Raw genomic sequence first — 27,225 nt, 5'->3', positions numbered from 1 at the left:
TCACTATGCAATATGTCTTCGTGACCCCTTTAACCATGTTTATTTGGCACTACATCAGAAGTAGTGCCATGTTTCTTGGAAGAAAGCTTGAAAGAAAATTAAATTTAAGAGAATTGAACAAATATATTTTCATCTCTTTCTGTTCAATCAAACCGAATAGAATGTTTAATAAATATAAAAAGTTTAAACAGAAAATTTACGAGAAAAATTATTCTAGAAAGTTAGTTCATTAACGTTTATTTTTAAATTTACTCTCTTTTTTTATTTTTTACGCGTTCTTTCAAGTACTTTCATAGAAAATTGTCCTTCTTAGAGGTTCTGTCTCTTATAAAGTGTACTTCTTGAGTCTGGCCAACTCCAGTCGTCCTGAATAGCTTTTTTTTTTCTACGTTACTGTAATAACTCTAATAACAGAATACCATAAAGCCGAATACACAAAAACAAAAACTAAATTCAATGATGTACGTCCCACGCCACTCATTTCTACCTTTATTAAATATTTTACCTCAGTTCAATAAACGAAGATTAGATATAACTGCTCGTAATATTAATTCAAAACTTAACAACGAGACTTGATAAGGTATCACATGGAGAGTTTAATCAGTTGCAATTCACCTGTGCGAACGTCACATCGTTATCAATTTGCATTCGCCGCTCGATCTTAATTCGTTATTGTGCGCGGCCCGAGTGATTGTTCGTATATTGTGAATTATAGATTGTTGTTATAGCAAAGATGGGAAGTCAACAGAGCGCTGTTGCGGAACTTACAGCCGACATTCTGAACGAATACGCGGAACTAACGTACTTAAACAAAGCCGAAATCATCGAGTAAGTAATTTGGATAAATACAAAGCGCATGTAAGATTAATTATACTCCGTATATCATATACTGCGTTGTAGATTATTCAAGAACTGGATAGATATCATGGAATTGGTAAACAACAGAGATCCTGTGTTTGCTGCTCGAATTCCCTTTGATATTATTGCTAGTTTCTATCTTCAATTGCAGGTAGGTAAAGGAAACCATAGTGAATACATTTCTTCGTATTCGTGCTCAAGTGTAATTAAATATAATATAACGAGCTGTTAATTGTTTTCACTACAATGCTAATTATCATTAATGTTTTTCGTGCGCTACAAATATCGAGCGACGCATTTTACTAACTTAATTTATTATTATCTTGATATGAACGGTTTTTTATCACCTCGTCATTATATCGCGAATGTGACTAAAATGCGTATTAAATTATTGTGTATTGAATCGATAAATAATAATGAGCTTTATTTATTGTGCACTCAGGAATGCACTGACGTCATATTAAATATTATATTCTTTGTTTGAGTAGTGCTCCCGCTTGTTGTACGAGTACTTTTGACGCCGTTTTATACGATATACTTACACGTGCATGCATATTTTCAGCATAATCCGTTTAAAGATCGTCTTTGTAAAGTTTTCTCCACGGGTATGGATGGCTGCTTTTCGTTCGAGGACCTCTTGGATCTGTTTTCTGTCATGTCGCATGCGTGCCCAAACAACGTGAAGGCAAATTGGGCCTTTCACATATTCGGTGAGTAAACATGTCCTGTTTTTTATTCATTCCGATATTTATTCTACTGTGTTGTGGAATTAAATGAATACACTTCGAAGAAACGTCGAGTATCGGGAATACGTAACGCGCTTCCATAAAAAATGAAGTATCTTTTTTCGTGTCTATTATGGAAATCAATAAAAAATAAAAAAAAAATCGACCATTTTATTACTATACACTATAATTCTCAATTGTTTTTTTTTGTGATTTAAGGACTTCGTAATTCAAACTAAACTGATTTTTATAATAACATAAAAAATAACTGTTTTAGATTAGGTCATGTTAAGTTATATGTACATAACTCAAAGTTATGTTATATTATTTAATTTAAAGGTGATGTCCAAAATAAAACGTCAATAGAATAATCACTATAATGAATTAACAAACTAATTCACCAATATTAGCGCTCAATATTACAACTTTAGCAGATCTCCCTTTTCAGTGATGAATAATAGATTGTCGACGTCAATATTATTTTAATTTAATAGTATATGATTCTACTATTTGTTATTTCATTTAGATCTTAGAATATAGGATATTTACAAAAAAAATTATTTTTTATTTAATATCCAAAGTAATGCATTAAATATTTTTCTCATTTTTTGCTGTACTTTGAGATGGCACCAGGTATCTACACTATCTACACATGTTATAAAAACAAAAACTATTTATGAATTAAATTATAACATCAATTTTTTATTTCATCGTTTTTATCGTGTTTTGTTAAATTCTCTAGAATTGGTGTTTATCAGAAACGTAAATTCCAGTTTTTATTACAAAAACAAACGTATGTTTGAAATTATAAACCAAATTCACTATGAATTTTATTGGCGATCGTATTCAATTGAATATTGTACGTGCCTTCATAAATACTTCCGATTTTCACATCTCTATAATACTTCTCCTGCGGCAAGCTCTTCATATAACCGAGACCGCCCATCCAATCGATGCACTTGACTGTTGTCAATTGTGCCACTTCAGCTGCATAGGACTTCGCCATCGCTGCTTCCTTCGTAAAATCTCTTTTCTGTTCTACCAAACGTGCTGCGTTATAAGTCATCAAACGTGCCGCTTCGATCTGAGTGGCAACTTGAGCGATCTGATGTTGCATTCCCTGAATTCATAAATAAATAAAATAGCTACTAACAGTATGAAATTTTCTGCATCTGCATATTACTAAGTACAAAAATAGCTCAAAACAAATGAAATGTCTTCGCTGCAAATATGAAAATATGATGTCCCGAGACAATTTCCGTTCACAGAAGGTAATATAAAGATACTCCTAAAATGAATCATAATATTGTCGGAAATGACCGGAGGAAATGAACCATGACAATTCTATGCCTTCAATTTCCTAGAGCGGAAAAAGTTTATTTATGGATAAATATTTAGTAAAACTAATAACTAACTAATAATAATATTAAAATACTAACTTGAAACATGAATAACGATTTTCCGAATTGCTTCCTTTCCAGGAGATAAGGTATAGTTACGTTGAAGCATCCTTGAGCTAAACCAATCATTTGTGCCGCAACACCAATACGTCCTTCTGTGAGAAACTTAATTGCGTATAGATATCCCTTTCCGTGTTCGCCTAAAATCTGACTTTTATGCACACGCACGTTGTCCAGCGTGAGCGCGCACGTACCAGACGCTTGAATGCCTAATTTATCTTCTCTTTTATGAACAATTAAGCCCTTTGTATTTCTTTCCACTATGAAACATGTTATGCCTCGGTATCCCTACAAGCAACCAAACCAGATTGCCATAATAAAATTCCCGATACCATCGCAGTGTCGTAACAACATACCAGTTCGGGCTTAGCATTGGCCATTATTAGAAAAATATCCGCAACATCCGCGCCGGTGATAAACATTTTGCTACCGTTTATGACGTAATCGTCGCCATCTTGTCGCGCGTGTGTTGCCAACGAGAATGCATCAGATCCGCTATCTGGTTCGGTTAGTGCAAAACTTCCAAGTTTCTCACTGCATAACTGCGGCAGATATCGCAATTTGTGCTCCTCGGATGCTGCTTTACGAAGCACCGTAGACACGAGGACATTCTGCACCTGTATGATTGGACTTGCAGCTGCATCCACCTTCGATATTTCTTCCAATAGAATTACCATATTCATAAAACCGCTCTCTGCTCCGCCATACTTGGTTTCAACCTCAATGCCCATAAACTAACAAATTTTTTTGATTAAAAATTGCATCTCAGCTAATTTGTAAACCGGGTTATAAATATGACCAATTAAATTAATATGTAGCGACTCTGTATACAAAGTATGTCCCTAATAGAATAGAAGATGATTAAATTTCGGTGAAAACAATCTTTACTAACTCCATGTTCAAAGTATTTTCTTATTAATTCAGGATCCAGCTGGCCTGCCGTTTCCATGCTACGCACGCGAGGTTTCACCTCCTTTTCGCTGAATTTTCGTACTGCAAACACAATTAGAAAATTGCGATGTCAGATTTATGCTTATTATACAAAATTACCAGTGTCTTTGAAGAGTTTTTCATCATCGCTTAAAACCGTTAATGGTAAACACGAATAAGATCTATTGCTTGCACTTAAAATGTGTTTGCAACCCGCCATGGACCGTAGTAACTTCGACATTATATTTCTTTCAACTAAAACAACTTCAACTTTCAAAATAGTACAAAATATGAGGTATACTCTGACGCTCGCGAACTTTGACAGGCTATTATCATAATTATTATAAATAATACCACTAAAAGTACTTTTAGTTTACCTATGTACTCAATTATGTGAGTCTTATAATGCTTAAAGTTATGAACCATATTATAATATATGCAGCAAGAAAAAACGATAAACAAACAGAAGTTAGCTCTAATTGGGTCCTTTTTGCACGTACGAACCTCGTTGGCAGTTAAAATATTGCTCGAAACACTCGATAATTCACATCTACATCGTGATATTGTGCACGTTATATGTTTACCGATGTTTTTTAACGTTTTGCATGCACGCCGACTCATAGTTCACATTTTAGTAATGATTGAACAAATATACTAACGAACGAAACTGTATATTTGCACGCTGTCGTGTCATACAATTATTTTGTCAATTAGTTGTTTTTATCTTACTTTGAGCTTCAAATTTCATTTAAAATTTCCGAAAGAATAAACACGGTTAAACAATTTTTAGTTTAAAAAAATTTTGTTTCATTCGAAATAAAATGAACTCAATTAAGTTTTAATTAAAAACTTTCTGAACTGTTCTTAAATTACGTGAAAGGTCAACAATTTTTTTCGGAACTTCAGAATGAATCAGACTGGAACTCATATTAAATTTGTTGTTGAACTTCCTGGGCCAATAATTGCGTGGGAAAAATTTAAATCTTAAATTCATTCATGAATACACTCGTAAATTTATTTCTCGGCATTTTACAAATCATAACAAGCTGATTTTCTCCGTTTTGACTTTATAAATGTAAAAAACTATAGTTTTGAATAACCGAAAACTCATAAACATTTGTCTTTAATTACATAAAGAAAGAAAACTCTTACGATTGCAGGCGCAATGACACAAAGCACAGAAGTCGCTCAAATATATTCTCCGCTCCAGTTAGCATCTGGCTTCCCTTCAAGTTTTTGATATATACTTGTGTTCCATGACGACGACTAGTTCTTGCCCCGGTGTCCCGACGTGGACTTTCAAAACGCAGGCTTCACATAATAGCGCCTGCATGCCGCTTGCTAGACGAGACCGATCCTTTATGTCGGCGCTATTATACGTTATATAAACTAGCCGAGGCAAATGTATGACTTTCGACAACTTTAGGATACCGACTAAGCGTCCCCACTTTGCCGCAAGCGATAATTATTTAAACTATGTGGACAACAGGAAAATACGATGAGCTGCAAGGGTTCTTAATATTTAATGGAATGTACATTTCCATTTCCATGTACGGGTATACATTCCGCTTGTTTCAAACAACGAAATGCGCATCTGAAGCTTTTATTTTGATTAATCGAGGCAAACAGTTCGTCGAGCTTAGCCAGAGGCTGAGGGATGGTGATGACGGGGCTGTGTACTTTATGCTCCAAGTCCAGTGCTTTTTTATTGTCCCTTTTTTGTGTTTACATCATTTCTCCTCCAAATTGTTATGAATTCAAACGCGCCGGTTTGATAATGCGTGCGCGTCTGTTCGTGCCTTAATGGTATGTAAACAGAATAAGTGTGTAATAAAAGTCAATGGATTCACAAATAGATTAACATGATGAGTTTTAAAATGTACTACTCTGCATAAAATACATACCGACATGTACAATAGTATATTCTCTGTGACAAAAAACATTCGTGGTAATTTCACAAGGAAAACAAACCGAAGGAAAAAGTAAACAAACTCGTTTATTAGCACAGAACTTCTTTCATCAGAAAAGTTTTGTTTTTTTAGTGATTATCATGTCTCATTAAATTATTTTCTTTATTTTTATATATAAAGTACAACTTTTGCCACCGACTTAATTAACGAAAATAAATTGAGCTATTCAAAAATTAATAATTCATTAGGCAACATGTTAAATAAGTATTTTCATACATTGTATATGATCGCATGCTTTTCATATTTTGAACGTTTTACGTTCGCAATTTACTCGTGGAAATTTTGTCGACGTCATTGCTGATCGATTGCTTTATTACAGCGTCCAATCAATGTAAACGATTAAAAGTCTTCGCGTTTTTTTTTTTCTTTATGCGTTTTATGTCGACATGTTATTTATTAACGGGTTTTACGATTCGCAGATTTCGACGAGGATAATGGCGTGGGCGTCGAAGACATCATGGAAATCGCCCATCGTCTAACGACGGGTCATTGCGACAATTATCCAGATTTCCAGTTGGATGATAACACGAAACGATCAATTGCGCAGACTGTGAGTTGATAATCATTTTGCTCAAGTGCGTTCATTATAAATGAACTGCTGGAATGCAATTATTGCCATCGCAATTTAGTTTGCAATAAAGTTTCGGAATATATTAATCCCAATTGTATAGTCACCAATTTAACTGTGTTGTATATCCTACGCGTAGGTGTACCAACTAAGTAATTGTTAATTAGTGTCAATTTTGTTACAGTTGTTGAGCCAATTGGATTTGGAATCAAGTGGGAAGATTAGTGTATTGGCATTTGCACACGGCATTGGTAAAATGGCAAATTTTGGGAGCCTGTTTTCATTTAGAGTATAATTAAACCACAATTAACTTTATTAAATGTCAAAAAATATGCTTATTTATTTAAATTCCAAAGTATAGTAGCAATATTAACAAAAATATATTTTGCAGAAATATACCGTATTTATTACTAATTTATTTAATGTTTGCATATGCTTTGTGATGTTTGAAGTGAAAACTTCTTTAGAATCGTTGTGATTTAAAAATAAATGAAACGACACTAAAAAGAGACGAACATATTTGTTTATATGGTTTAGACTGCGAGAGAATAAGAGAACACAAATATACAGTGTTTCCAATTATCTTTGTCTCCCATTTGTTCGATGCTTCGTAGCTTGCCGCAAGCCCCTTGATTCTGAATATTTCCTAATATACTATAACAACGTTCTTAAAGTATGCCAAAAAGTAATGCCGATAAGTGTTGTGAATATCGGCCGAAAAATATTAAATAACTTTTACACTTGGATCCAATAATATAATAAATAAACCCAATAATTATCCCATTCCAGATACTACTTTCGTCGCAGTGCAGACTCTCGAACTGCACACACGATTTTTATTTAAATTTCTATCTGTTAGAAAATCTTTTGATTCAATCTTCCACAATCTTTAATTTTCTGGGTACTATCTCTTTTAGTTTAGAAGATATTCACTGTTTTTTAAAACTTGTCACCGTCATATTTACCGCCATTTAAAAGTTCGAGAGTTTCCCTACGCGTTACATATATTTTCAATCCCCTAACCCATTTAAAAGTGCCCTAAAAAGCACTTCAAAAATGGCCATTTTTGTCGCAAAAATTTCATTATTTGATCGAATAACAGAGTTGAACTTTTTTGTTAAAATTTTTTTTTTCGGTCGAAGAACAAGGTCGAACTTTTTTGTTAAAATATTTTTGGCCGTAGAACAGGGGCTTACTTACTTTCTTATAATATTTTCGGTTGTACAACAGGGTCGAGCTTTTTTTTAAATTTTTTTTGGTCGAAGAACAGGGTCGTACTTTTTTGTTTAATCTTTTTTTTGGTCGAACAACAGGGTCGAACTTTTTTGTTTAAATTTTTTTTCTGTCGAAGATCAGGGTCGTACTTTTTTGTTAAAATATTTGTTTGGGGAAGAACAGGGTCAAACTTACTTTCTTAAAATATTTTCGGTCAAACAACTGAGTGGATTTTTTTGTTAAAATTTTTTTCGGTCGAAGAACGACGTTGAACTTATTTTCCTAAATTTTTTTTCGGTCGAACAACGGGGTCAAACTTATCTTTAATTGTTCCCGTGAATGCGGCGAGTTTAAATTGCGATTATCACGAGAACTAAAAGGGCTACGGAAAAAAGGTTTTCATATTCTTGATCCTTAAATGATTCACTACAAGATTACACCCTTTTTAAAACATGATCAAAAATTCATAAAAAAAATTTACCAAAAAGATTTTGTTATAAAAAGGCAAAAGATTTCTCTTTTTTATGCTCGAAACTAAAAGTTGGAATTTTTAAATTCTGTTTTCGGATTTGGTTACATAATTTAATTCTATATTGATTATTGTAGTAACTTTTATGGCTAGTATTTACCGTTTAGGCCTAATTTGCAATTTTAATTTTAAAAAATGTATATAAATTGAATATCGATAAAACCTTAGTTTGGGTTAATATTATCAAAACGCTCTATTTTATTTTATGAAATTTACTGGAAAATTCCTTACTACTATTTGGCAAAAAGTTGTTTAAACTGTATCATTAAGAGCCCCTCTACACAATGAGATAGTTCTCAATATTTAATTACACAACCCTTTTAAATGTCAGGCGCCTCCGCCAATTTTTTCATAATTAATAACTTAATTTAAAATAAAATTACTGTTTTGTCATTCAGGAATTCAAAATTCCAAGTTTTTAATTTAATGTTTTGACGGGAAAATTTTAAGAAAAAAGTTTGATTCAATAATTCTATAAAAAAAGAATTTCGTTGACCAAAAAAAATTAAGAAAATAATTCTACCCTGCTCTTCGACCAAAGATTTTTAACAAAAAAGTTCGACCCTGTCACTCAACAAAAAAATAAGAAAAAATTCGACCCTGTTCTTCGACCGAAAAAATTTTTAACAGAAAAATTCGTCCCTATTCGACCAAAAAATGAATTGTTTGGGACAAAAATGGCTATTTTTGTAGTGCTTTTCAGGGTACTTCTTGAAGGGTTTGGGTATTGGAAAAATATAAGTCAAGTAAAGAGACTTTCGAACTTTAAGATGGCGGTTAAAAACTTTCAAAAGATCAAATAGTTCTCAAGATACAGGGTGTTTTTCATACCATGTTTTCAATTTTTTTTTTTAAATGCAAATTTTCAAAAGGCAGTTCAGGGCCCTTTGGGAAGGTCTGGGAGATTAAAAAGGTATGCATCGTGTATAGAAACTCTGGAACTTTAAAATGGCTGTAACAAATTTTAATAAAGTCAATTAGTTCACGAGATACAGAGTGTTTTCCGCACCATGATTTCAATTTTTTTGAAAAATGCAAATTTTAAAAGCCGTTTTAGGGCACTTCCAAAAGGGTTAGAAGATTAAAAAGGAATGCATTGCGTAGGAAGACTTTCAAACTTTAAAATTATCGTGACAAACTTTAAAAAATTCAATTAGTTTGCGAGATACAGGGTGTTTTCTACACCATATTTACATACTTGAAAAATGCTACTTTCTAAAAAAATACTCGTACTTTTGTCAAAGTCTTTTGAGCATTTTCAGAAGTGCTAGCGAGTTTGCAATTGTATGCATCGTGTAGGGGAAGTCTTTAACTCTAACATGGCGGTGAGCAATTATAAAAAAGTTATATAGTTCGAAGATATCGGGTGTTATTTGGCAGACCACAATACAAACGAAATTTTCCAGTATTATAATAAATCTCTGACAAAAGCAACGTGCCGAAACCCGGGATTGAGTCGGAGGCCTTCAGATCTTTAGTCTAACGCTCTCCCAACAGAGCTATTTTGGCTTATTGGCCACGGATTTCAATTATACTACATAAATAATTGTTGTCATACAAATAAGAAATTTCAATTTCTGAAATACATTTTAAATTAAAGACACTCGAATCATTTTGGTGTGATACAAGATGTCAGAATGGTACAACATGCTTTTAAATCTTTGAAGTGAAAACTTCTTTAGAATCAATATGATTTCAAAATTAATGAAACGACACTAAAAAGAGACAAACGCGAGAGAAGCCTGCGAGAGAATAAGAGAACACAAATATCCCATGTTTCCTATTATCTTCGTCTCGTCTTTTGAGATGCTCCGTAGCTTGCCACAAGCCACTTGATTCTGAATATTTTCGGAATATACTTTAATACCGATTTTCAAGTATGCCAAAAACTAATGCCGATAAGTGTCATGAATATCGGCAGAAAAATATTAAGTAACTTTTACACTTGATTCCAATATTATAATAAATAAACCCTAAAATTATCCCACTCCTGATACTACTTTCGTCTCATTCTCTAGTAGTACAGTGTTCTGAAGGTTTCACTTCTACCGCGTGTGAACAGAACACATGATATTTTTTAAACTATTATTATGATTTAATAAAAAGTTTATTGAACGAAATGGAAAGATTCATTTAGACAATTATAATTTACAATTTATTATTTTTAAGTGCGTTGAAAGTCAAAGCTTTGTTCACATTATAATGTCGGGAATTGTGTAAGAATCACAGATCGGAAGTTTTTTCATTTTATCTTTTTTTGATTCCGCGATATTTGTAATTGAAAATTTTAATTGATTTCTACCGGAATTAATTTAAGAAAACAAACTTGCAGCTGCTTTGCAATCAAAATTAATATAAAAGTTAAAAACTCTTTTCATCAATCAATATAATTTTTATAGAAGGGTACTTGCTACATCATAATAATATAGATATAATATCTTTGGAAGGCATTTTAAAAGTACTTCTCAAGTTTCAAGGATTGAAGCTGTGCAAGAGACAAAGAGTCTCTTAAAAATTATAATGAAATCTGAAATCTCCTAAATTCTATTATTGTTATAAGTGATATAGAAATTTAATCTAATTTTTTACACCAATTGTTTGTGATTGCCACGGAAAATTATAACAAAATAGAACTAACATACCTACTAGAAGAAATATTATTTGAAAAATCAATTGTTCTAGTTATTTATCTGTTATTTATATGACCCTAATAATTTTTATTTTGCTTAATTACATTAGATAAAATAAATTACTTTCTGAGCACGGTTGCGATTAATCAAACCGTGCAAACAAAAAAGAACATTATCACCAATACCAGATGTTATAATTTTGTTGCCAACAAGCATTATTGTATTAATAATATTACACATTTAAACAGTGCGGCTATCTTTTGTATTCAATTGTTCAAAACTTATTGTACATTATACATAATAACATTCATAGACATTAATAATCCTTTTTAAGAGTTTTAATAATAAGTTTTACCAATATACCAATATTCAAGCAATAAAACTAATTTACTGTATTGGCGCGACATCTATGAACTAAAATTGCTACTAAGTGCATGTAAACCTGCTTTGGAATGTAAACTTTCATTCTTCTACTTGCTGCTAAGGTGCTTTTGGGGTGGAATTATGCTTTTTCTACATTAATTCTGAATTAACAAAGTGCAACATATCCTGATATCAAGATCTTCAGAATATTAAGAATTGTTTTATAACGGACATTGCGAGAATATTCGCTTGGTACGTGTCTTTTTTAATACTTACATACAAAACAAAACAATGTATACAATAATACCACTTTATCAAAAGATATATCGTTATATACAATTTAAACGCTGGATTAAAAAGTAATCGGTTTTGTTTTTTCAGATCTAGAATGTGGTGTAAACTGTTATATCAGTCATTTTAACTGGAATTTTGCACAGAAGGTGAATAATTGAAGGTTAAAATTGCCAACTTCTTTCTTAAGTGCAACCCATTTCAGCAATTCAGGGAAATGGGAGAGGACTTTAATGATGATGAATATACCTTTTCCGACAAGGAGCTCCGAGAGCTTCTGTCTAACAAGAATATGCTTCAAAGAATCATGCATAAGTTTTTAGATAATTTAATTGATGAACTAACATTAGGTATAATTTTTGAGGTGCACAGAGCAGCCACATTAATAGGGCTGGATCCTGAACCAGATCAGTCTACTACACATATAGATCCAGATTCTCATGACATTTTTGGAAATGACATCCTGGTGCAAGACAACTGCGATTGCCCCAAGTGTGATAGAGTTCTTGCTATCTCAAGGTATAATTAAACATAACCATGATTGGACTTGTTTAAATAATTATATTTATTATTTTACAGGTTTGCTTCTCATTTAGAACAATGCATGGGTTTCGGTCGTAGGAAAAATCCCAGCAGAGGAACTTCTCATAGTATTATTGGTAATAATAGCAACAGTAACAACAGTTCCAATAGTAATAAAAGCACCAAAGACAAAGAAGAGGATGCTAGTGACTATGGGGATGATGATTTTGAATGGAGTTCCAGGCAGAAGACTAGGAAGAGGAAAAGGAATAGAAGTAAAAAAGGAAAAGGTTTGTACCACAATCAAATGAAAAATAATTGAATTCAAGGAAAAATGTTTTGTTATTATTTCTATAGGAACACCAAAGAAAGGTAGTAATGCTCTCTCCGATATGGATTCGGTCAATGTCGACGTCGAAGGCGATGAAGATTGTGATATAATGCTGCGTGATATAATGCAGGACAATTCCAATCAATCGTCGCCTGCCGAATCGGTGGCTAGCAGCAATGCATCGAAGAAGCGTGATAAATCTGGGAAAAATAAAAAAAACCGAAGGGTTCGCACTTCACCTAATATTAACTTAGAGTAAAAACAGAATCACACATTTTCTGTGTGTTTTAAACGCATGAATAAATTTTTAATTAGTATATTATTTATTATTATAATTAATGTTACGTATTTATGAAACTATAAATAAGAAAATGGAAAGGTCAGAATGCGCCATGAGACAAAAAAAAAAACTACCTCATTTTGGGACTTAATTTATACTTTTATTTGAATAAATATTGCGCATTAAGGTTAACCTCTTCTAATTTATGTATCCGCTGATTTTAGAAAGAATATTTTACATAATTCTAATGTTATTCTTACATGAGTGTTTATATATAGAGTTCTTCATTAAAATTAGTTAAAACTTACACTTTCTTCTTACGTCATAGTTAAGTATAAATATTTACAACATACATTACCATGCACTGCTCTATTTACTTAATAGTCTCTCATAAATCTAAAACATCAAGTATATTTCATGTAATTCAAACACACTGAACACACGCACAGCGTTAATTATTTGCGATGGTACTTACCCATCGTTTCTTGCTGGATCTCCACTTTGTACGTCGGATTGTCGTACGCCGATTGACTGACTCGCGTCGGTGGCGTGATGCACGCCTTATTCTGACCATGGCGTCGCACCAAAATCAAGAGGAGCACCAGCGTGCTCAGAATGGCTATCGCTGCTAATATCGCTACAATGACTAGTGGACCATAATAGTCGGATTTTTCGTCGGGCAAATTGCCGGATAATTTATCTGCAAAGCAAAATAAATATTATGAACTGATTCCGCCATTTGCATTTATGGCATGCTGATTACCTTGTTTGGAAGAAGCGCCCAGATTAGGTGCGGATCTCGGTTTGGTGATAAAATCTTGCACATTACTCGTCTTTATCTTTCCATTTGTTAAATAAATCTCCAGCCAAAGACGATACCGTGTGCCAGGCTTTAAATCGTTGATGGAGGTTTTCGATGGTGAGTCGCGTTTAGCTACTTTAAAAGTACTCGAATCCCCTTTGCCCGAATCGCTTTGATAGATTGCTCTATAAATGTTGACGTATTTGTCTTCTGGATAGGGCACGCCAGACCATGATATCTCGACATTTGTGGCTTTAATCAGCGCAATCTCCAGTGTTACATTGAAGCCATACGTATCGATTTCGTTTGCTGTGGTGAAATGGAGCATGTGCTCAGCATGCAGTTCGGTATGCTGGCCGGCGAACGGAATGAAAAAGATACCGATTTCGTATTTGGTGTTCGGTTTCAAATTCTCCAGCGTGTAGTTGGTAACGGCGCGATGAATCAGTGGCGTGGCAGCGTATATCTTGCCATCGATCTCTTTGAACCGAAGCTGCACTCCGTCGATGTACTGCATTTCGTTTTCGGCAAACTTTCTCCAAGCGACACTCACCCACGTCGCATTCACCTCGGTGATGACGAGTTCCGGCTCGATAGGAATCATGGCTGGCATCGTGCTGCTGGGGATTTCCTTTAGAGTGCGAATTTTGTATATCCGGCTGGTGGGCATGTTATGTAAATCCCGCAGCGTTATTGTTATCTTGATTCTGTAGTCGGTGTCGGCGCGTAGCCCAACGAGATCAAATTCCAAAGCCTGCGTTCCGATCAAATCATTTGTGGTGGCAAATACTTGCAATTTCCACGTGTTTAAATTATCATCACTGCAAAGTAAAAGTATAAATTACAAGATTCATTTTAGCAATATTATCTTACTCGGTATCTGTATAACGAACTTCGACACGTCCATGCAGACCCACAATTATCGGAGGAACAGCAAATGATAAACGTACAGTATGTGCATCGATTGCTTCCACAGAATTGACGGTGATATCACTAGTCGGTTGTTGGTAACCTGGCACATTCGGGAAATTTCCAGGAATCATGCCTGGATGTTGTAAACCTAAAGCAAAAGAATATTTTATTATATCAAGCACTTATAATTACCAGGACAATGATTGCAATGGGGCACAAACCTGGAATGATTTGCTGTGGACGTCCGTTTGTTTGGGGTCTTTGTAAATGCGGAGGAGCCTGTACGTAAATCTGTCCGGGATGGGATGGATTGTTAGGGTAAGGGACCAGTCCATTAGGGCCGTTTTTATGAATTTCTTGCAAGATTTGTTCTAAGGAGATACCTGGCGGTAAACCAGGTGGACCGTTTTTATTTGGTGGAGAGTTTACATTGTATTGAGTTGGTCTCTGTTGAGGCCTTGGTGGCACATTATGAATTTCAAGCACAGAGCCAGGTGGATATTCCGCCAATTCAGGGTGTTGATTAATAATGTGTAACAATTCTTCCGGATTGCCTTTACCGTGAATATGAATACCGAGAGGTTGTTCCTGATTATCGTCCTGATCATGTTTGTCATCGTGATCATTATACTCCGGAATATAATTATCGTTATTGTTATTATGATTTTGCGGGGATGGCGTAACAAAATTTGGTCGCGGTTTAGACTTAGGCGGTTTTGACGGTTTCTTAAATGTTGGATTAAATGGACCTAAATATGCGTCATCGGCTTCGTTTTCAAAAGGTTCTGATGGTACAGGTCTAGGTGTTGTTTCTGTATGAGTATCTACTGTTTTTTTATGTTTGGGCTCATCTCTATGCGGATTATGTAAGTAATGGTTTTCGTCGGGTTGCAATTTAGGATTACCGAGAGTGTGATTAACATTTTCGTAAATTAACAAGGGGCCTGATGTTTTTGAAGGTGCTTTGGTCGGGCGGAAGGGGAACGGTAATTGAACGTCATTTGACTTGTTACTATGGCCTGGTTCTACTTCTTCCACACGCGGTGGTTGCGTACCTATAATTTAGGTCACAATCAATACAAGTTTGCACTCTTATCATATCATTGAGTTGGTTAAAGAAGAAGCCGAAACCAGGATTAGTCAGTCCAGTCCCACAAAGTCATGGTTTATGTACATAGTAAGTGGTCCACAACAACGGATATTGCATATACTCCAAAACTGACTCGATAATAATATCATGCGTTCCCACAAACATATTTTCGATAATATATTAAAACTATCACTTACTTGTATTTTCCTTTTCATTACACATCCAGTACATACAGCAATCATCGCCGGGCAAATGATTTAATACAGCTTGATGAGCCGGACACTCAAGATTAGATGGAGGCGTTTCCGTCACGGGTGGGCAAATGTTTTGGCATTCTACGTTGCCCATCTCGCAATAGCAGCGTTTTTCACAACCGGTCACGTTTGTCGGTACTTGCTGCCAATTCTGGTACATGCCACCCTCGTACTCGCACGAACCGTTGTTTTTGCAATGCAATCTTTCCGGGCAACACACCGGAGGTGTAGGTGTGAAATTTGCCGGTACCGTTTCCCATTCAATGCAATTTGGATCCAATACATCCGTGCCAAAATACGTTGGACATTCCATTTTCAAACACTTGACGCCTGCTTCTCGACATACGCAGAACGACTCGCATGCGTCGTTGAATTCTTGACCAAGTCTGTATTCAACTCCTTTGTACAAACAGTGTTGTGGTTTCGTCTGCAGATCAGAAGCACTTTCGTTCTTTCTTAAATCATCTGCCATGCCTTGGATTTCAACAAAATCATCGGTGTTTTCAATTTTTGCGTATTTAAATGTCGTTTCAAGTTGAGATAAATAACCACCACTCAGAGGAGTATAAGTTTTCCATGTATTTTTGTCATCACTCACATCAATAAGTGGTAATGTTTGATTTGGTTCCAACTTTGAATCAAATTCTAACTTAATAGTGGTGGCATTTATATATTTAGCTGAAGTAAGCTTGTTATCCTTTAAAGTGACATCACAAATAACTGTTTTGCAGCATGGGTCATTCTTATCCGGAATTTCCAGGCATTTATCTGAGGTTTTCGTTATTGGGTTACATCTGAAACGATTTATTATTACTTTATTTTATTAGTATCTATTTTATTATAATTGAACATACCTTGGTTTGCAACTTAGTTTTCCAGAAGCCTCACAGGAACAAATTTCATTACAACCTTCCTTGATAACATCACCCCTGTTATATGTTTTGTTTTGATAGTGACAGATTTCTAAAGGTTCAGTTTCTAAAATTGTTCACATTTTACTCTTAATTATTAGTAAAGACTATTTATCATGATTCAAACCTGTGTCTGATGTGCATTGCAAAACGGAGCAACATTGATCATCACTAGGTGCTTCCCTACAAAATGGGTCACTAATTTTCTTTCCTTTCCGAATGTAAGGTCCCGAACATCTATCCACACAATCCATGGTACCATTTTCGCATGTGCACACCAGATCACAATCCACTTCGAGTTTTTCACCATTGTCGTATGTTAAACCACCTTTTTCACATTGACCAGTCGTAGTATGATTCTGCACTCTCAACGTCGGCTTTACCGATAAAATCTTCGCACTGATCATCGGTGTTTCATCATTTTCATCGTCATCATCCAAGCTTACATTGCTCAAATCCATCGTTTTATTGCTAAGATTATTGCCTTGGTCGTTGGGATCAAATTCGAGCGCCCGACTTTTTGCTTCCTTTGGTCGACTCGTCGAGGCATCACTGGCATTTGTGGTAGTAGGAACCGTAGGAACTATTATGGGTAAAATTGGTGCAATGGTAGTTGTGATTTCTTGAATGTACGGTTGATTTGTGTCTGAAATTATTAAAATAAACAAATATTGCAATTAAACCTTTTTTCAATTTTCTACGACATAAATATTTTATATATTAGAATGGCGTACATGAATCATCATAAGTATTAACGCATTCGTAAAAGAAAAGGTAGTTCAAAGTAGGTCGAGGCCTTGAACGTGAAATTAAGATTTGGATTGTTTTTTGGAACGATGCCGATTGACGCCGACGACTTGAACGAGGAACCAAATATCTTCAGTCAGTAAAAAACAGTTAGATTATGGCTACATTCTAGTTTTCGTGCACGATTCCACAATACACAGCTAATTAATGAATTCAACTGGCGTTAAATGTGTTCACGTTTAGAACTTTATAAATAAAGTGAGCATTTAGCATTTTGGCACACCAAAACGTAGATTTTTTTGTTAATCATTCTTTTTTTCAACAATTTAAAGAAATGTAGAAATATCTCTCTTTTTTTGTATTTCAATAGAGTATCTTTTATTTAGTTATTTTTTACGTGTTGTATTAGCAATATAATTATAAAGTAGGATACAGAATAATTATTGTAATTATTATTAATCTGAAAGGAGGCCGATGAAAATCGAAATACGTAGATTATAATTATTTGCAAATATATGCTAAGCAGTATTGTATTGAAAAATAAATAAAAATCAACAATTACCTGTGAATTAGCATTTGCGTGAGTTTGCAAGCAAATCTTAGGTTAAGCATTGTTCTGATGTAATATTGGTTAGGTAAATGAATTATTTATTAGGTTATGCGACAGCATGCGCAATTATCGAGAAATGAACAATCCAAATTGCCCATTAGTCACTTTGACCGAGATCTTGCATGCCATCTTGGTGGCTCATCCGGCTATTGGTCAAGAAACATTTACCAACTCTCACGCTCTTTTATATAACTTTTGTTCTGATATTTAATGTTGAGATAATCGTGAATTAACAAAGTGGAAATTCCACTATACACAAATACACATGCGTTGGTGTTTCAATCTACAAGGCAAAAAAATCAAAATTGTCTTTCCACACATTAGAAAATCAATTTAAATTTCATTCTCATATCAAGCACATTAACGAGTTTTTGTGCAATTCAATATCAAAATAAAAGAATGCACAACAGGAAAGTTTATTCGCTATGCCCATGACGTTATGCATACGCTTCGTTGGACTTATCTATATTGTATAGCATAATGCTCGCATGCGAACGGCTTGGTTCTGTGCAAAGAAAAGTTAGAAACATGAAAACATGCAACAATCGTGATTGTGTGTGGGATTATCCTACGTATTACATAAATTTCTCCACGTATATTTCATGCCGCGTGCTTGCTGCGCACGCTGAAGAACAAAAATTGTGATGTTACACTCGAATAGAAGCACCAACAATAAACGTGTACGCTGCTTGGGCGTAGAATATCATTGTCAGCATGTTGTTTTCTAGTAGTTTAATTTCCAGTTGCAAGTCCACAACGGCGTACATTCTTCAGATTATGGTCGTATTTCATTTGATATTATCATTTTTGTATATGAATATTTTGTTATATCTGTGTTTGGCACCGTAACTGCGACATTCGTAGTCTGTTCTTATTTTTATTCTCAATTCCGGTTAAAAACAAGTTTGGTTATGTGGTACTTATAAAACAAAATATTGTAGAAACAAGGAATATTAATTATGGTTTTTAATCATTCGAGAAAGTGCAATTCAAATCCAAAATGCATAAAATATTAATTTTAAGATTACTATTATTAATAATAATTAATAATTGTCTGGCATTTATCGTTAATATCAAATCCTACTAACACATTTCGAACATATTTTTTGGTTCTTGTTCTTGTAAATACATCATCGTGTTGCTTGACTTAACTGACATCATAACTTTATTACATACCGTTGAAAAAGTTAGTGATGCTTGACTCATATGTAATATTTATATTTATGAGGTACCTCCAATGGCAGCCTAACAAGTTTGTTTATTAGTCAGATATAAAATATAAACCGTTAAGTTTGGCAAACTTTTCGTACGTAGGACAACCATAACTGAATGCTTATAGTAGTAATATAATAGAAGTAATACTTAGCAACGTTTACGTTTATATCATGATTGTTGGTAATTTAATAAATAACAGGATTGTATAAAATGAGCAAACTTGAATTTTTTAAATGTACCTGAAGCGTAAAAAGTATAAAATAAATGTGTTAATTAAGAGTGTCATTAACCCAGATGAGGATTTACATTGATATTGTACTTCCTTGTTTAGGTGTCATTAACGCATTAACTATATATTGTATGTTTTTATTTTTAATCGATTCAATTTTCTTTTATTATAAAGCAAGGAATTTAATATACGTGTGAAGTCATAATTGTTGTAAATTGTAATTAATATAGCAATCAATCTAGAATTTTAACTTTCACTCTTAGAAATAATACATTTTATTAATTAATATTGTAGATAATCAAGACAGGGTGGGAAAATAAGCAAATAGCATTATTTTCAAATTTACAAATCTCAATATTTTCATTTTTCTAAATTTCTTATTTTGCATATAGCTACAATGTAAACTCTTGCCCTTATAACAAAACTCTTTACATCGTACTGAAATTTCAAGAAGTTTATTTAGTATAAATTTAGAAACTAGCATTTCATGATAAAAATTCACCGAGAAACGTCTGTTACGTCTGTTACTGTTTATAATCAGAATTGCAACGATATCTTTGAGGTACCGAATGTGGTAAAACCTACTTTATATTCCATATACTACAATAGCTTGCAAAAACTGCTTCTTTCATTACAATTAACTGATTATAATTATTCGTACAATGCAGTCTGTTATTGCAGTCATTGTACTCTGTAACGTAGAAAATGCGTATTTAATCTTATATTTTACTCTTTATTAAACAAACCCTGTATTAAAGTATTAAATTACATATTAACACATTTTTACATTATCTCAGTTACTACTTATCAACACTTTCTTTTGAATTTACAATCACTAAACTCCAGAGATTGGAAATGCGTTCGAGCTTTGTATTGCGCTTATCATACTCAAGTCGCACTTTCGACGCGCAACTGTGCGTATTTTGCAAAAGTGTCATTGCATACGAGTCAACGTTCGACAGGCGCGGTGAAATTTCTGCATTAGTATTTAGAAAGTAACCACATGTCTGCCGCTCGCATACGAAGTGCACCGCGAGACAATGTAAATGTTGACAATGAAAATCGCAAAACGACTTGTATTTTTTATTTCGAAAACGATTCCAAGGAAACGCGCAAAAATACCTGCCATTGAAACAAAAAGTAAATGAAAACAGGATGAAATACACGGCTGAGCAATACAAATAATGTAAATTTTTGTAAAAGTAACCTTGGGAAGGTCTGTCGCCGATGTACACACAGGAAACAGCGACAAATGACACAAAATTAAACTTAATATATACCAAATAATGATGAGAAGTAGCTAAATAATACAAATGAATGCAAACATTTGAAATTTAAAGACTAACCTTGTTATTTGGAGTGATTAAAAAATACATTTCTTCTATTTTGGTATAATTTGTCAAGAAAAGTTAATATTTATGATATTTTAATGTAGATTAATTTAATAGTCGTCATTTTAATGACATCAACTGAGAAATTTAACAAAATTAAGCGAATTAGAAGAAAAATATAATAATCTTCCATGTGACTTATATTACTTGAAATTTTCTTTAGAAAACCTTCCTGTTACCTAAATTAAAGTGTGAAAACAATCCAATTGCCCACGCATATAACACTAACCCACTTAAATCGCAATTCACACTGTTTTCAAATTAATAATCTCTTTACATAAATTAAAAGTATTTGTGAGGTGTGTGCTCGTTCCAAAATAAACAATCGACTTGCATTAGCATTAAATACCAGCAATGCATTATTTTACACTGGGTATCAGTGGCAGCACAGATTTAATTGTAAAACGGTGCTAATGGCATTTTTCGCAGACACCTGCTGTCGTATTCTTCTTATTCTTCTTCTTATCCGACAATCAGTGCAGCCTACAGCTTCTCGCTAAGAATTGCATACATTGGCTTAGGTCAGTCATTATTCCAAATGGGTGTGCAATTGTGTGATTATTAGCAATGACGCGTGATTACTATTTTGCAATTAATGCATTATTAGAATTCAAGTGACTCGGTAGTGCTGACTAATTGTTGAGCTCCACACGCCTCAGCCGGCATACTCACGTGCAGAATCGATGCGAGTTTATTACGAAATCGCATTTGTAAAATTGTAAAATATGAGCGTGGTGCATGCCGCGAGCTGCGTGGAGCTAAAGGACGATTGCGGCAAGGTATTCGTAGTGTAGCGCTACAAATGGCTGGATGCTGTGCGGAGATTGCAGGCGATGGGAATGCAGCCGTAAAAGGTCGACAACGTTTTTGCATTTTTTGTTTGTTTTAAGTTTTAGCTCGTTAGTTTATCTACTCGGTTCAATATACTAGCGAAGTCAGTAGATGAACAAAATTTTACTTTAAACAAACTTTCATTCCAATAATAAATACATTGTATATTTAGTAAATTTGCAAAAAAAGTTAATGTATACACCTGAAAAAATAAACGCATGATGTATTTTAAAATATAAATCAAACACTCCTCTGCTTCAATCCTAACAATAAATTATAACTAATAAAATAAATTATAGTCGGAATGACAAATCAATTAATCATCTATGTGTAATAGTAATAATAAAACATATTGAGATATAAAAAAAAACAGCGTAACAACATTAGCCTACAAATCCAAGATTGATTAATATGAATCCCCTTAATAGCTTCAATATAAACATTCATTGCAAATGTATTAATTACAGGTTGTGCAACCGTCAATTACGATCGATAATGCTGCACACACACAATGCAGAACCAATTGCAATAATGTTACACCATGCACAATATTAATTCCAAGAGTGTTTGCGGAGTGAAGAACCTTTGAATTTCTAAATAATACCTATTTCTTGACTATTATATGCGTAGACGCATACGAAGGGAAATCTCTACAATCACACGAAGACAAAAACAACAATAAAATACTACTAACATAGGTATTCATATACGATTATATAATTTTCATTGACTAAGTGGATATTTCAGATACTCCTTTTCCTGTATGACATTTGTGAGTTGCACGGCGTGTGCTTTCCTTTCTGAAGCAAGTTCAAGTTTATTACATTATAATAACATACAGTATGTAATTTTTATGTAATTATATTACTAAGGAGGTTTTTTCGTTGCAAAATTACTATTAGCCTACTATTAGCATATTTCATTTGTTTAAAATAAAATATTATTTTGTGGATTTTGTACATAATAAGTCCTACAGACAGCAAAGTAAATAAATAGGCTATTTTTTAAATTATAATCTCCGCAGTTCGTAAATGCGTAAATAAAAATAAAATAATTTCCGCGTTTAATGATTAAGCATGTGAATTAGGTTAAAATACAATGTTTTCTCAATTTAATATAATAGAAAACAAAAACATTTAATGTTTTGATACAAATTAACGAGAAAAAGTTCTTAATTCTATTTAATTACTTATAAGCTTTGATGCGTCGTAAACCTTGTGCTATTGTACGAATGCTCCAATAAAATCTGGTTTTATAATAATCAAAATCTGCGTTCCAGTTACGGCAAACGAGTTAACATGCTTTTAATTGAAATCAACACATGAGGTAAACGCTCCGCTCAGCGAGTTATGGCGCATATCCGCGATTCCGTATTTATTAGTGCGGTAGTGCCATCACTTTGATTCCGCATGTCCGCGTGCTTCCAACACTTCCAACTTGTTCGTGACTCTTCCTCGTTTTCTTCGGCCACGACACGCCATAGCATAAACTGTACCATTGCCAATTCAACAAAAAAGAATACAAAAGCAGGAAAAGCACCTCCTCAATAATCCGTCTGTACCCGAAGTTACTTTTTGTTTTACCTCACACACGTACAATAAATTTTTATCGCACAATAAGTGGAAACTGTTAGCCGTTGGTTTACGTAACGTAGTGTTATGCCATGAAAACGGCATTATTCTCAAAACGTGTCGAAGTAATCGTGCATGGAAGGCCAATTTATCGCCATTGTCAACGCACATGCACATGCTCGTCGAGTGCTATTTAATTATTAAAAGTTAATTTCGGACTTTTCGAACGATTCTTCAAACAGATTCAAATTGAATGGATGTTTTGTCGTAAAATCGCAAACTGGTGAACAATCACAGCCCAAATTGTATGGGAAATTCACACTTTCACGAGCGTCGAAATATTTTCATTGTTCTATTGTTGCAGCGGCATTAAAAGCACCAGCTAAACAAAACTGAATATGTGCTGGCGCATTGCCACAGGTCAAATTAAACGAATTTAACAACTAATGGTAACGCACAACATGTTCATTCTCTTTCAAATTTAAATTACGTTTAGACGTATTCATAATATTTAGCAATAATCAAATTACCAATTGTTTTAATTAAGATTCGAATATAATTGCATCCTGTATTGATTGCATTTTAAGGGAAATCCATAAAAAGTAGTTATCCTCAGAATCCGGTATTTAATCAATCACACTTAATTTTATAACTAGCTTCCCGGCGGACTTTGTACCTCTCTTCAATAAATGGCTTCTTAAGTTAATTATACCTGCGATAAAAACATGCTAATAAAAATTAAGAAAAAATGCATCCTATTAGAATTCTGTTATCGGATTACTTAAAAGTTTCCGAATGTATTAAATTTCAGTAACTTTCATGTATTTTCCTCAATTTCATGAGCATCGGGATATTGATAACACTGAGAAAACATTAATTTTGAGAACTATTATCTGAGAAATTGCTACTTCAATAATAAACAATGCAAAAAAATCACGAAACACTTTTTCAACTTCAACTATAAAATAAAAATATTTTAAAAAATAAATCAAAACTACTAAAGTCCCATATCGCATTTATTGGAATAATATAAATTTCGTGTAAATTACGCATTCATGTAATAAATATATTTGCAATATAAGTTGCAAAAATATATCAATCCGTGATAATCCTCGAGAATTCTTACGTTTCAAAATTCTCACGACTTAAATACAAGAATAAAATAATATTTATATCAATGTTGCAAGTTTTTTTCGTGCAGCATTTAATTACGCTGCACTTAAAAATCGTAAACGATTTGATTCATTCAAATCGCGCAGTTTACTTGCGCTGCAAGATAGGAGAGATAAAAACTACCTTTCACGAATCCTTTCAATTAAATTAAGTATTGGAACAAGCATCGAACACGACGATGATCGCCCGGACTTTGGAAGAGTTTGCAGCGTACTTGCGGTGAGAGAGGTCTCACGGTCTTCACTCTTTAGCTGCGTGCATGCGCTGCGAGGGAAACGAAATTAGCGATTCCAACAAATTATAAGTTAAACATTTACTTTTGGACCCGCGTGCACTTGTACAGAAGTAAAAGCTACACTAATCAAACACTTAGGGGCTTAGGCAATTAATGATAATTGCCATTTCGTCAAACCAAACGAAAAAAACATTTAGTCATTGATAAAGCAAAGCATGGAAGTAATTTCGCAAGCGGTTTCCATTTGTTGTTTCGACGGTTTGGGTTTTCCTCGACGTGATTGCATTATTTTTAGAAAGTGAACCTGTCAGGTTGGGAAATTACCTTATATTCCGGTATATCTAAAATAAGCATAAGCAATATTTTTCAACGCAGCTCATTTTCACGACTTGAATCAAGAAATAATTCACACGTTAGCAACATTTCACATTCAAAACCGGCGAGCACTCCCTAAACCAATATAACATTTAACGGTTTTGCCAAAAGTATACAAATAGCTATAATATCATATAATAATCCAACGCCTTCAGTTTCGTTCAGTCTTCTGTCGGTGCATGATGCAGGCACAATGCTTACAGCTATCAGAGCTATTGCGCAAGCGCATTTTTACTCCGGCTGCATCTCCTGCATCTCGAATACAATAGATATATTAAAGAGAATATTCTAAATGCTAATATAAATGGGTAAATATCTACACAGTACGCAGAGTAAAATGAAAAACCTCTGAATCTCTCTTGTTCTTTCAATTTCTCGTGCGCGCAGCGGCCACGAACGAGAAGCATTCGAGGATTATACTCGTACCATTATTACAAAGCGAACGAAAATAAATCGTGATGATTTCATAATGAGATAACGCAATTTGTATGCATCAATGTTCATCGGCGAGTTGAAGGTAGTGCCTAGACAGCTTTAAAAACGAAAATCGTAGATACATAAGCGATGAATACGCTAAAGAAAACGTTAAACTGGGAAAGACGTGATTTAATAATATTGGGTATTGAGATTGCGTAGACGCGCATCAAACATCTCAAGTTGGAAGCTGAGAAGCCGGTATCTCAATGGTAATTAACGTTGCACCTTGATCAATAGAAATCCGCTTCGTATTGTGTGATGTTTAATTTAACATCATGATGATCATAATTATCAAGATAACTGGCACTCGGTATGAGGTAAGGTGTTTATTCATTTTGAATTTCATTGACATCGACTAATTGGTAAAATTTTTATGTTGGCAGGTTATAACTTTAGAATTTAATGCATTATAGAATTCAATGATTCATAATAAGAAAGTTAATTATCTAAACCAATTTATATTAATTTTATTGTTGTTTAAAAACCCAATAGAGGCAAATTTTAAAAATATATAAGATAAAAACGTAGAAATCTGCTAATGTTTGGGTTTTTTCAAGTTAAATTTAAGTGAAATTTGTTGACCGCAAAGATAATGTTACTGTAATCTAGAAACGATGCATGCAACTATCAACAATCACCATCATATCCTCAATAATGTGGCGCAATGTGCCACATATTTCACACTTAGACAAAACCCGTCGACACTTCTTTTCTTCTCTCCAACAGCATTCCACCGCAATAAACACACGGCTCGTGCCACCGGCTCGCATTAAAATATTTAAAAGAAAACCGCAATTATCTGCACATTAGTTTTAAACTTAATAAAAACTATGAGATTGTAATAAAATCATCATACCATTTTTTAAAATACTATCCACACTTGAAGTTGCATTAATTGCCATAGTCTGATTGTTTTTCTCATCCACGCACGCCACCGAGTTCACAAACACCAACATCACCACCAACAAAGCAGCGCCCGCTTTCCGAGATGGCACTGCCGCCGATCTTCTTCTAATCATCGTCGTTCGGTTACACACCGGTGATAATATCCTAAACTATTCAGAAATCCATCGACCCGACCGCGCCGAAAACATTTGCACTTTGCGATGCGGACGTCTTGAGTATTTCTTCGTATTTTTTTCGTTTCGTTTGTGTTTCGGTAGACGTGTAAGCACAAGCACCTGAACAGTTATTGCTACGATGGACGAAACTAGAAACACTACGCGCACGCTGCTAACAGGCAAAACAGGAACGGCGCACCAGCAGCAAGACACAGTTAGATCTCATCACTGTGGCATTCTTCATTCCACTTCATTCTGCCGCGCGCGGCCCCGGCCGGTCAGCGGTCCGCGTACGATGCCGCGGTTGGCCTCCACTTTTCCTCTACCTACCATCGCCATCACCGACCGTCCTCCTCGTTCTCCTCCGCATTATCGGTACTCGCATACTTCGCTCCTTCTTGCGTCTACGCGTCTTACACGGCCTGCATCGACTACATCCTCTTGGGCGCAACAGGTACGCGCGCACTCACACACCGCGACAGGTAAATATGTGTTTTGAACGCGCGCCGCGTTCTTTGAGAGGATTTGTGCTCTTCTCTAGCCTACGGACGAGCCCAATGACTAACTGAGACCAACTTATTATTCTTACTCAGCTTTGAGAACACGTTTTTAAAAATTTAACAAGAATAACACTTCAAAAATTTTGGTTAAAATGAATACACAAGAAGA

The 27,225-nt window shown here is 34.3% G+C and overlaps 4 protein-coding genes and 1 long non-coding RNA gene across 7 annotated transcripts; 3 read left to right on the top strand and 2 right to left on the bottom strand.

Annotated features, from left to right (window-relative positions):
* The first annotated feature begins 595 nt into the window (after positions 1-595).
* LOC135799037 (calcium and integrin-binding protein 1-like) lies at positions 596-6,925 on the top strand. Its single transcript, XM_065312046.1, has 5 exons — positions 596-828; positions 901-1,009; positions 1,421-1,568; positions 6,363-6,493; positions 6,696-6,925. Exons 1-5 carry the CDS (start codon positions 734-736, stop codon positions 6,804-6,806), a joined length of 594 nt encoding a protein of 197 aa, XP_065168118.1. The 5' UTR covers positions 596-733; the 3' UTR covers positions 6,807-6,925.
* LOC135799036 (short/branched chain specific acyl-CoA dehydrogenase, mitochondrial-like) lies at positions 2,265-4,377 on the bottom strand. The gene is made up of 5 exons (XM_065312045.1): positions 4,094-4,377; positions 3,936-4,036; positions 3,400-3,777; positions 3,023-3,331; positions 2,265-2,703 (listed from the first exon to the last, which is right to left on the bottom strand). The coding sequence occupies exons 1-5, from the start codon at positions 4,212-4,214 to the stop codon at positions 2,389-2,391; spliced, it is 1,224 nt and encodes a 407-aa protein (XP_065168117.1). The 5' UTR covers positions 4,215-4,377; the 3' UTR covers positions 2,265-2,388.
* A 4,408-nt stretch (positions 6,926-11,333) lies between the features above and the next one.
* On the top strand, positions 11,334-12,864 carry LOC135798170 (SAGA-associated factor 11 homolog). The gene is made up of 5 exons (XM_065310921.1): positions 11,334-11,500; positions 11,630-11,688; positions 11,745-12,058; positions 12,119-12,351; positions 12,419-12,864. Exons 3-5 carry the CDS (start codon positions 11,757-11,759, stop codon positions 12,649-12,651), a joined length of 768 nt encoding a protein of 255 aa, XP_065166993.1. The 5' UTR covers positions 11,334-11,500; positions 11,630-11,688; positions 11,745-11,756; the 3' UTR covers positions 12,652-12,864.
* sas (stranded at second) lies at positions 12,811-26,843 on the bottom strand. 3 transcript variants are annotated; one of them, XM_065310918.1, is made up of 9 exons: positions 26,352-26,843; positions 16,769-17,287; positions 16,585-16,693; positions 15,674-16,524; positions 14,608-15,441; positions 14,348-14,534; positions 13,436-14,295; positions 13,148-13,372; positions 12,811-13,068 (listed from the first exon to the last, which is right to left on the bottom strand). In XM_065310918.1, the coding sequence occupies exons 1-9, from the start codon at positions 26,512-26,514 to the stop codon at positions 13,061-13,063; spliced, it is 3,756 nt and encodes a 1,251-aa protein (XP_065166990.1). In that variant the 5' UTR covers positions 26,515-26,843; the 3' UTR covers positions 12,811-13,060. The 3 variants fall into 3 exon arrangements, with proteins under 3 accessions (XP_065166990.1, XP_065166989.1, XP_065166991.1); XM_065310917.1 differs by having other exon boundaries at positions 16,585-16,708; positions 26,352-26,842; XM_065310919.1 differs by lacking the exon at positions 14,608-15,441 and having other exon boundaries at positions 16,585-16,708; positions 26,352-26,837.
* Positions 25,590-26,345, top strand: LOC135798172 (uncharacterized). The gene is made up of 2 exons (XR_010549668.1): positions 25,590-25,812; positions 25,879-26,345. It is a non-coding gene; the product is annotated as an uncharacterized lncRNA (long non-coding RNA).
* Positions 26,844-27,225: the final 382 nt, after the last annotated feature.

Source organism: Atheta coriaria, unplaced genomic scaffold (genome assembly GCF_025399875.1).
Source record: "Atheta coriaria isolate IRGN ID8LTWV9N9 unplaced genomic scaffold, Caltech_Dcor_3.1 hic_scaffold_9_pilon, whole genome shotgun sequence".
Classification (NCBI taxonomy): Eukaryota; Metazoa; Arthropoda; class Insecta; order Coleoptera; family Staphylinidae; genus Dalotia; species Dalotia coriaria.
This window is presented reverse-complemented; position numbering and strand designations above follow the sequence as displayed.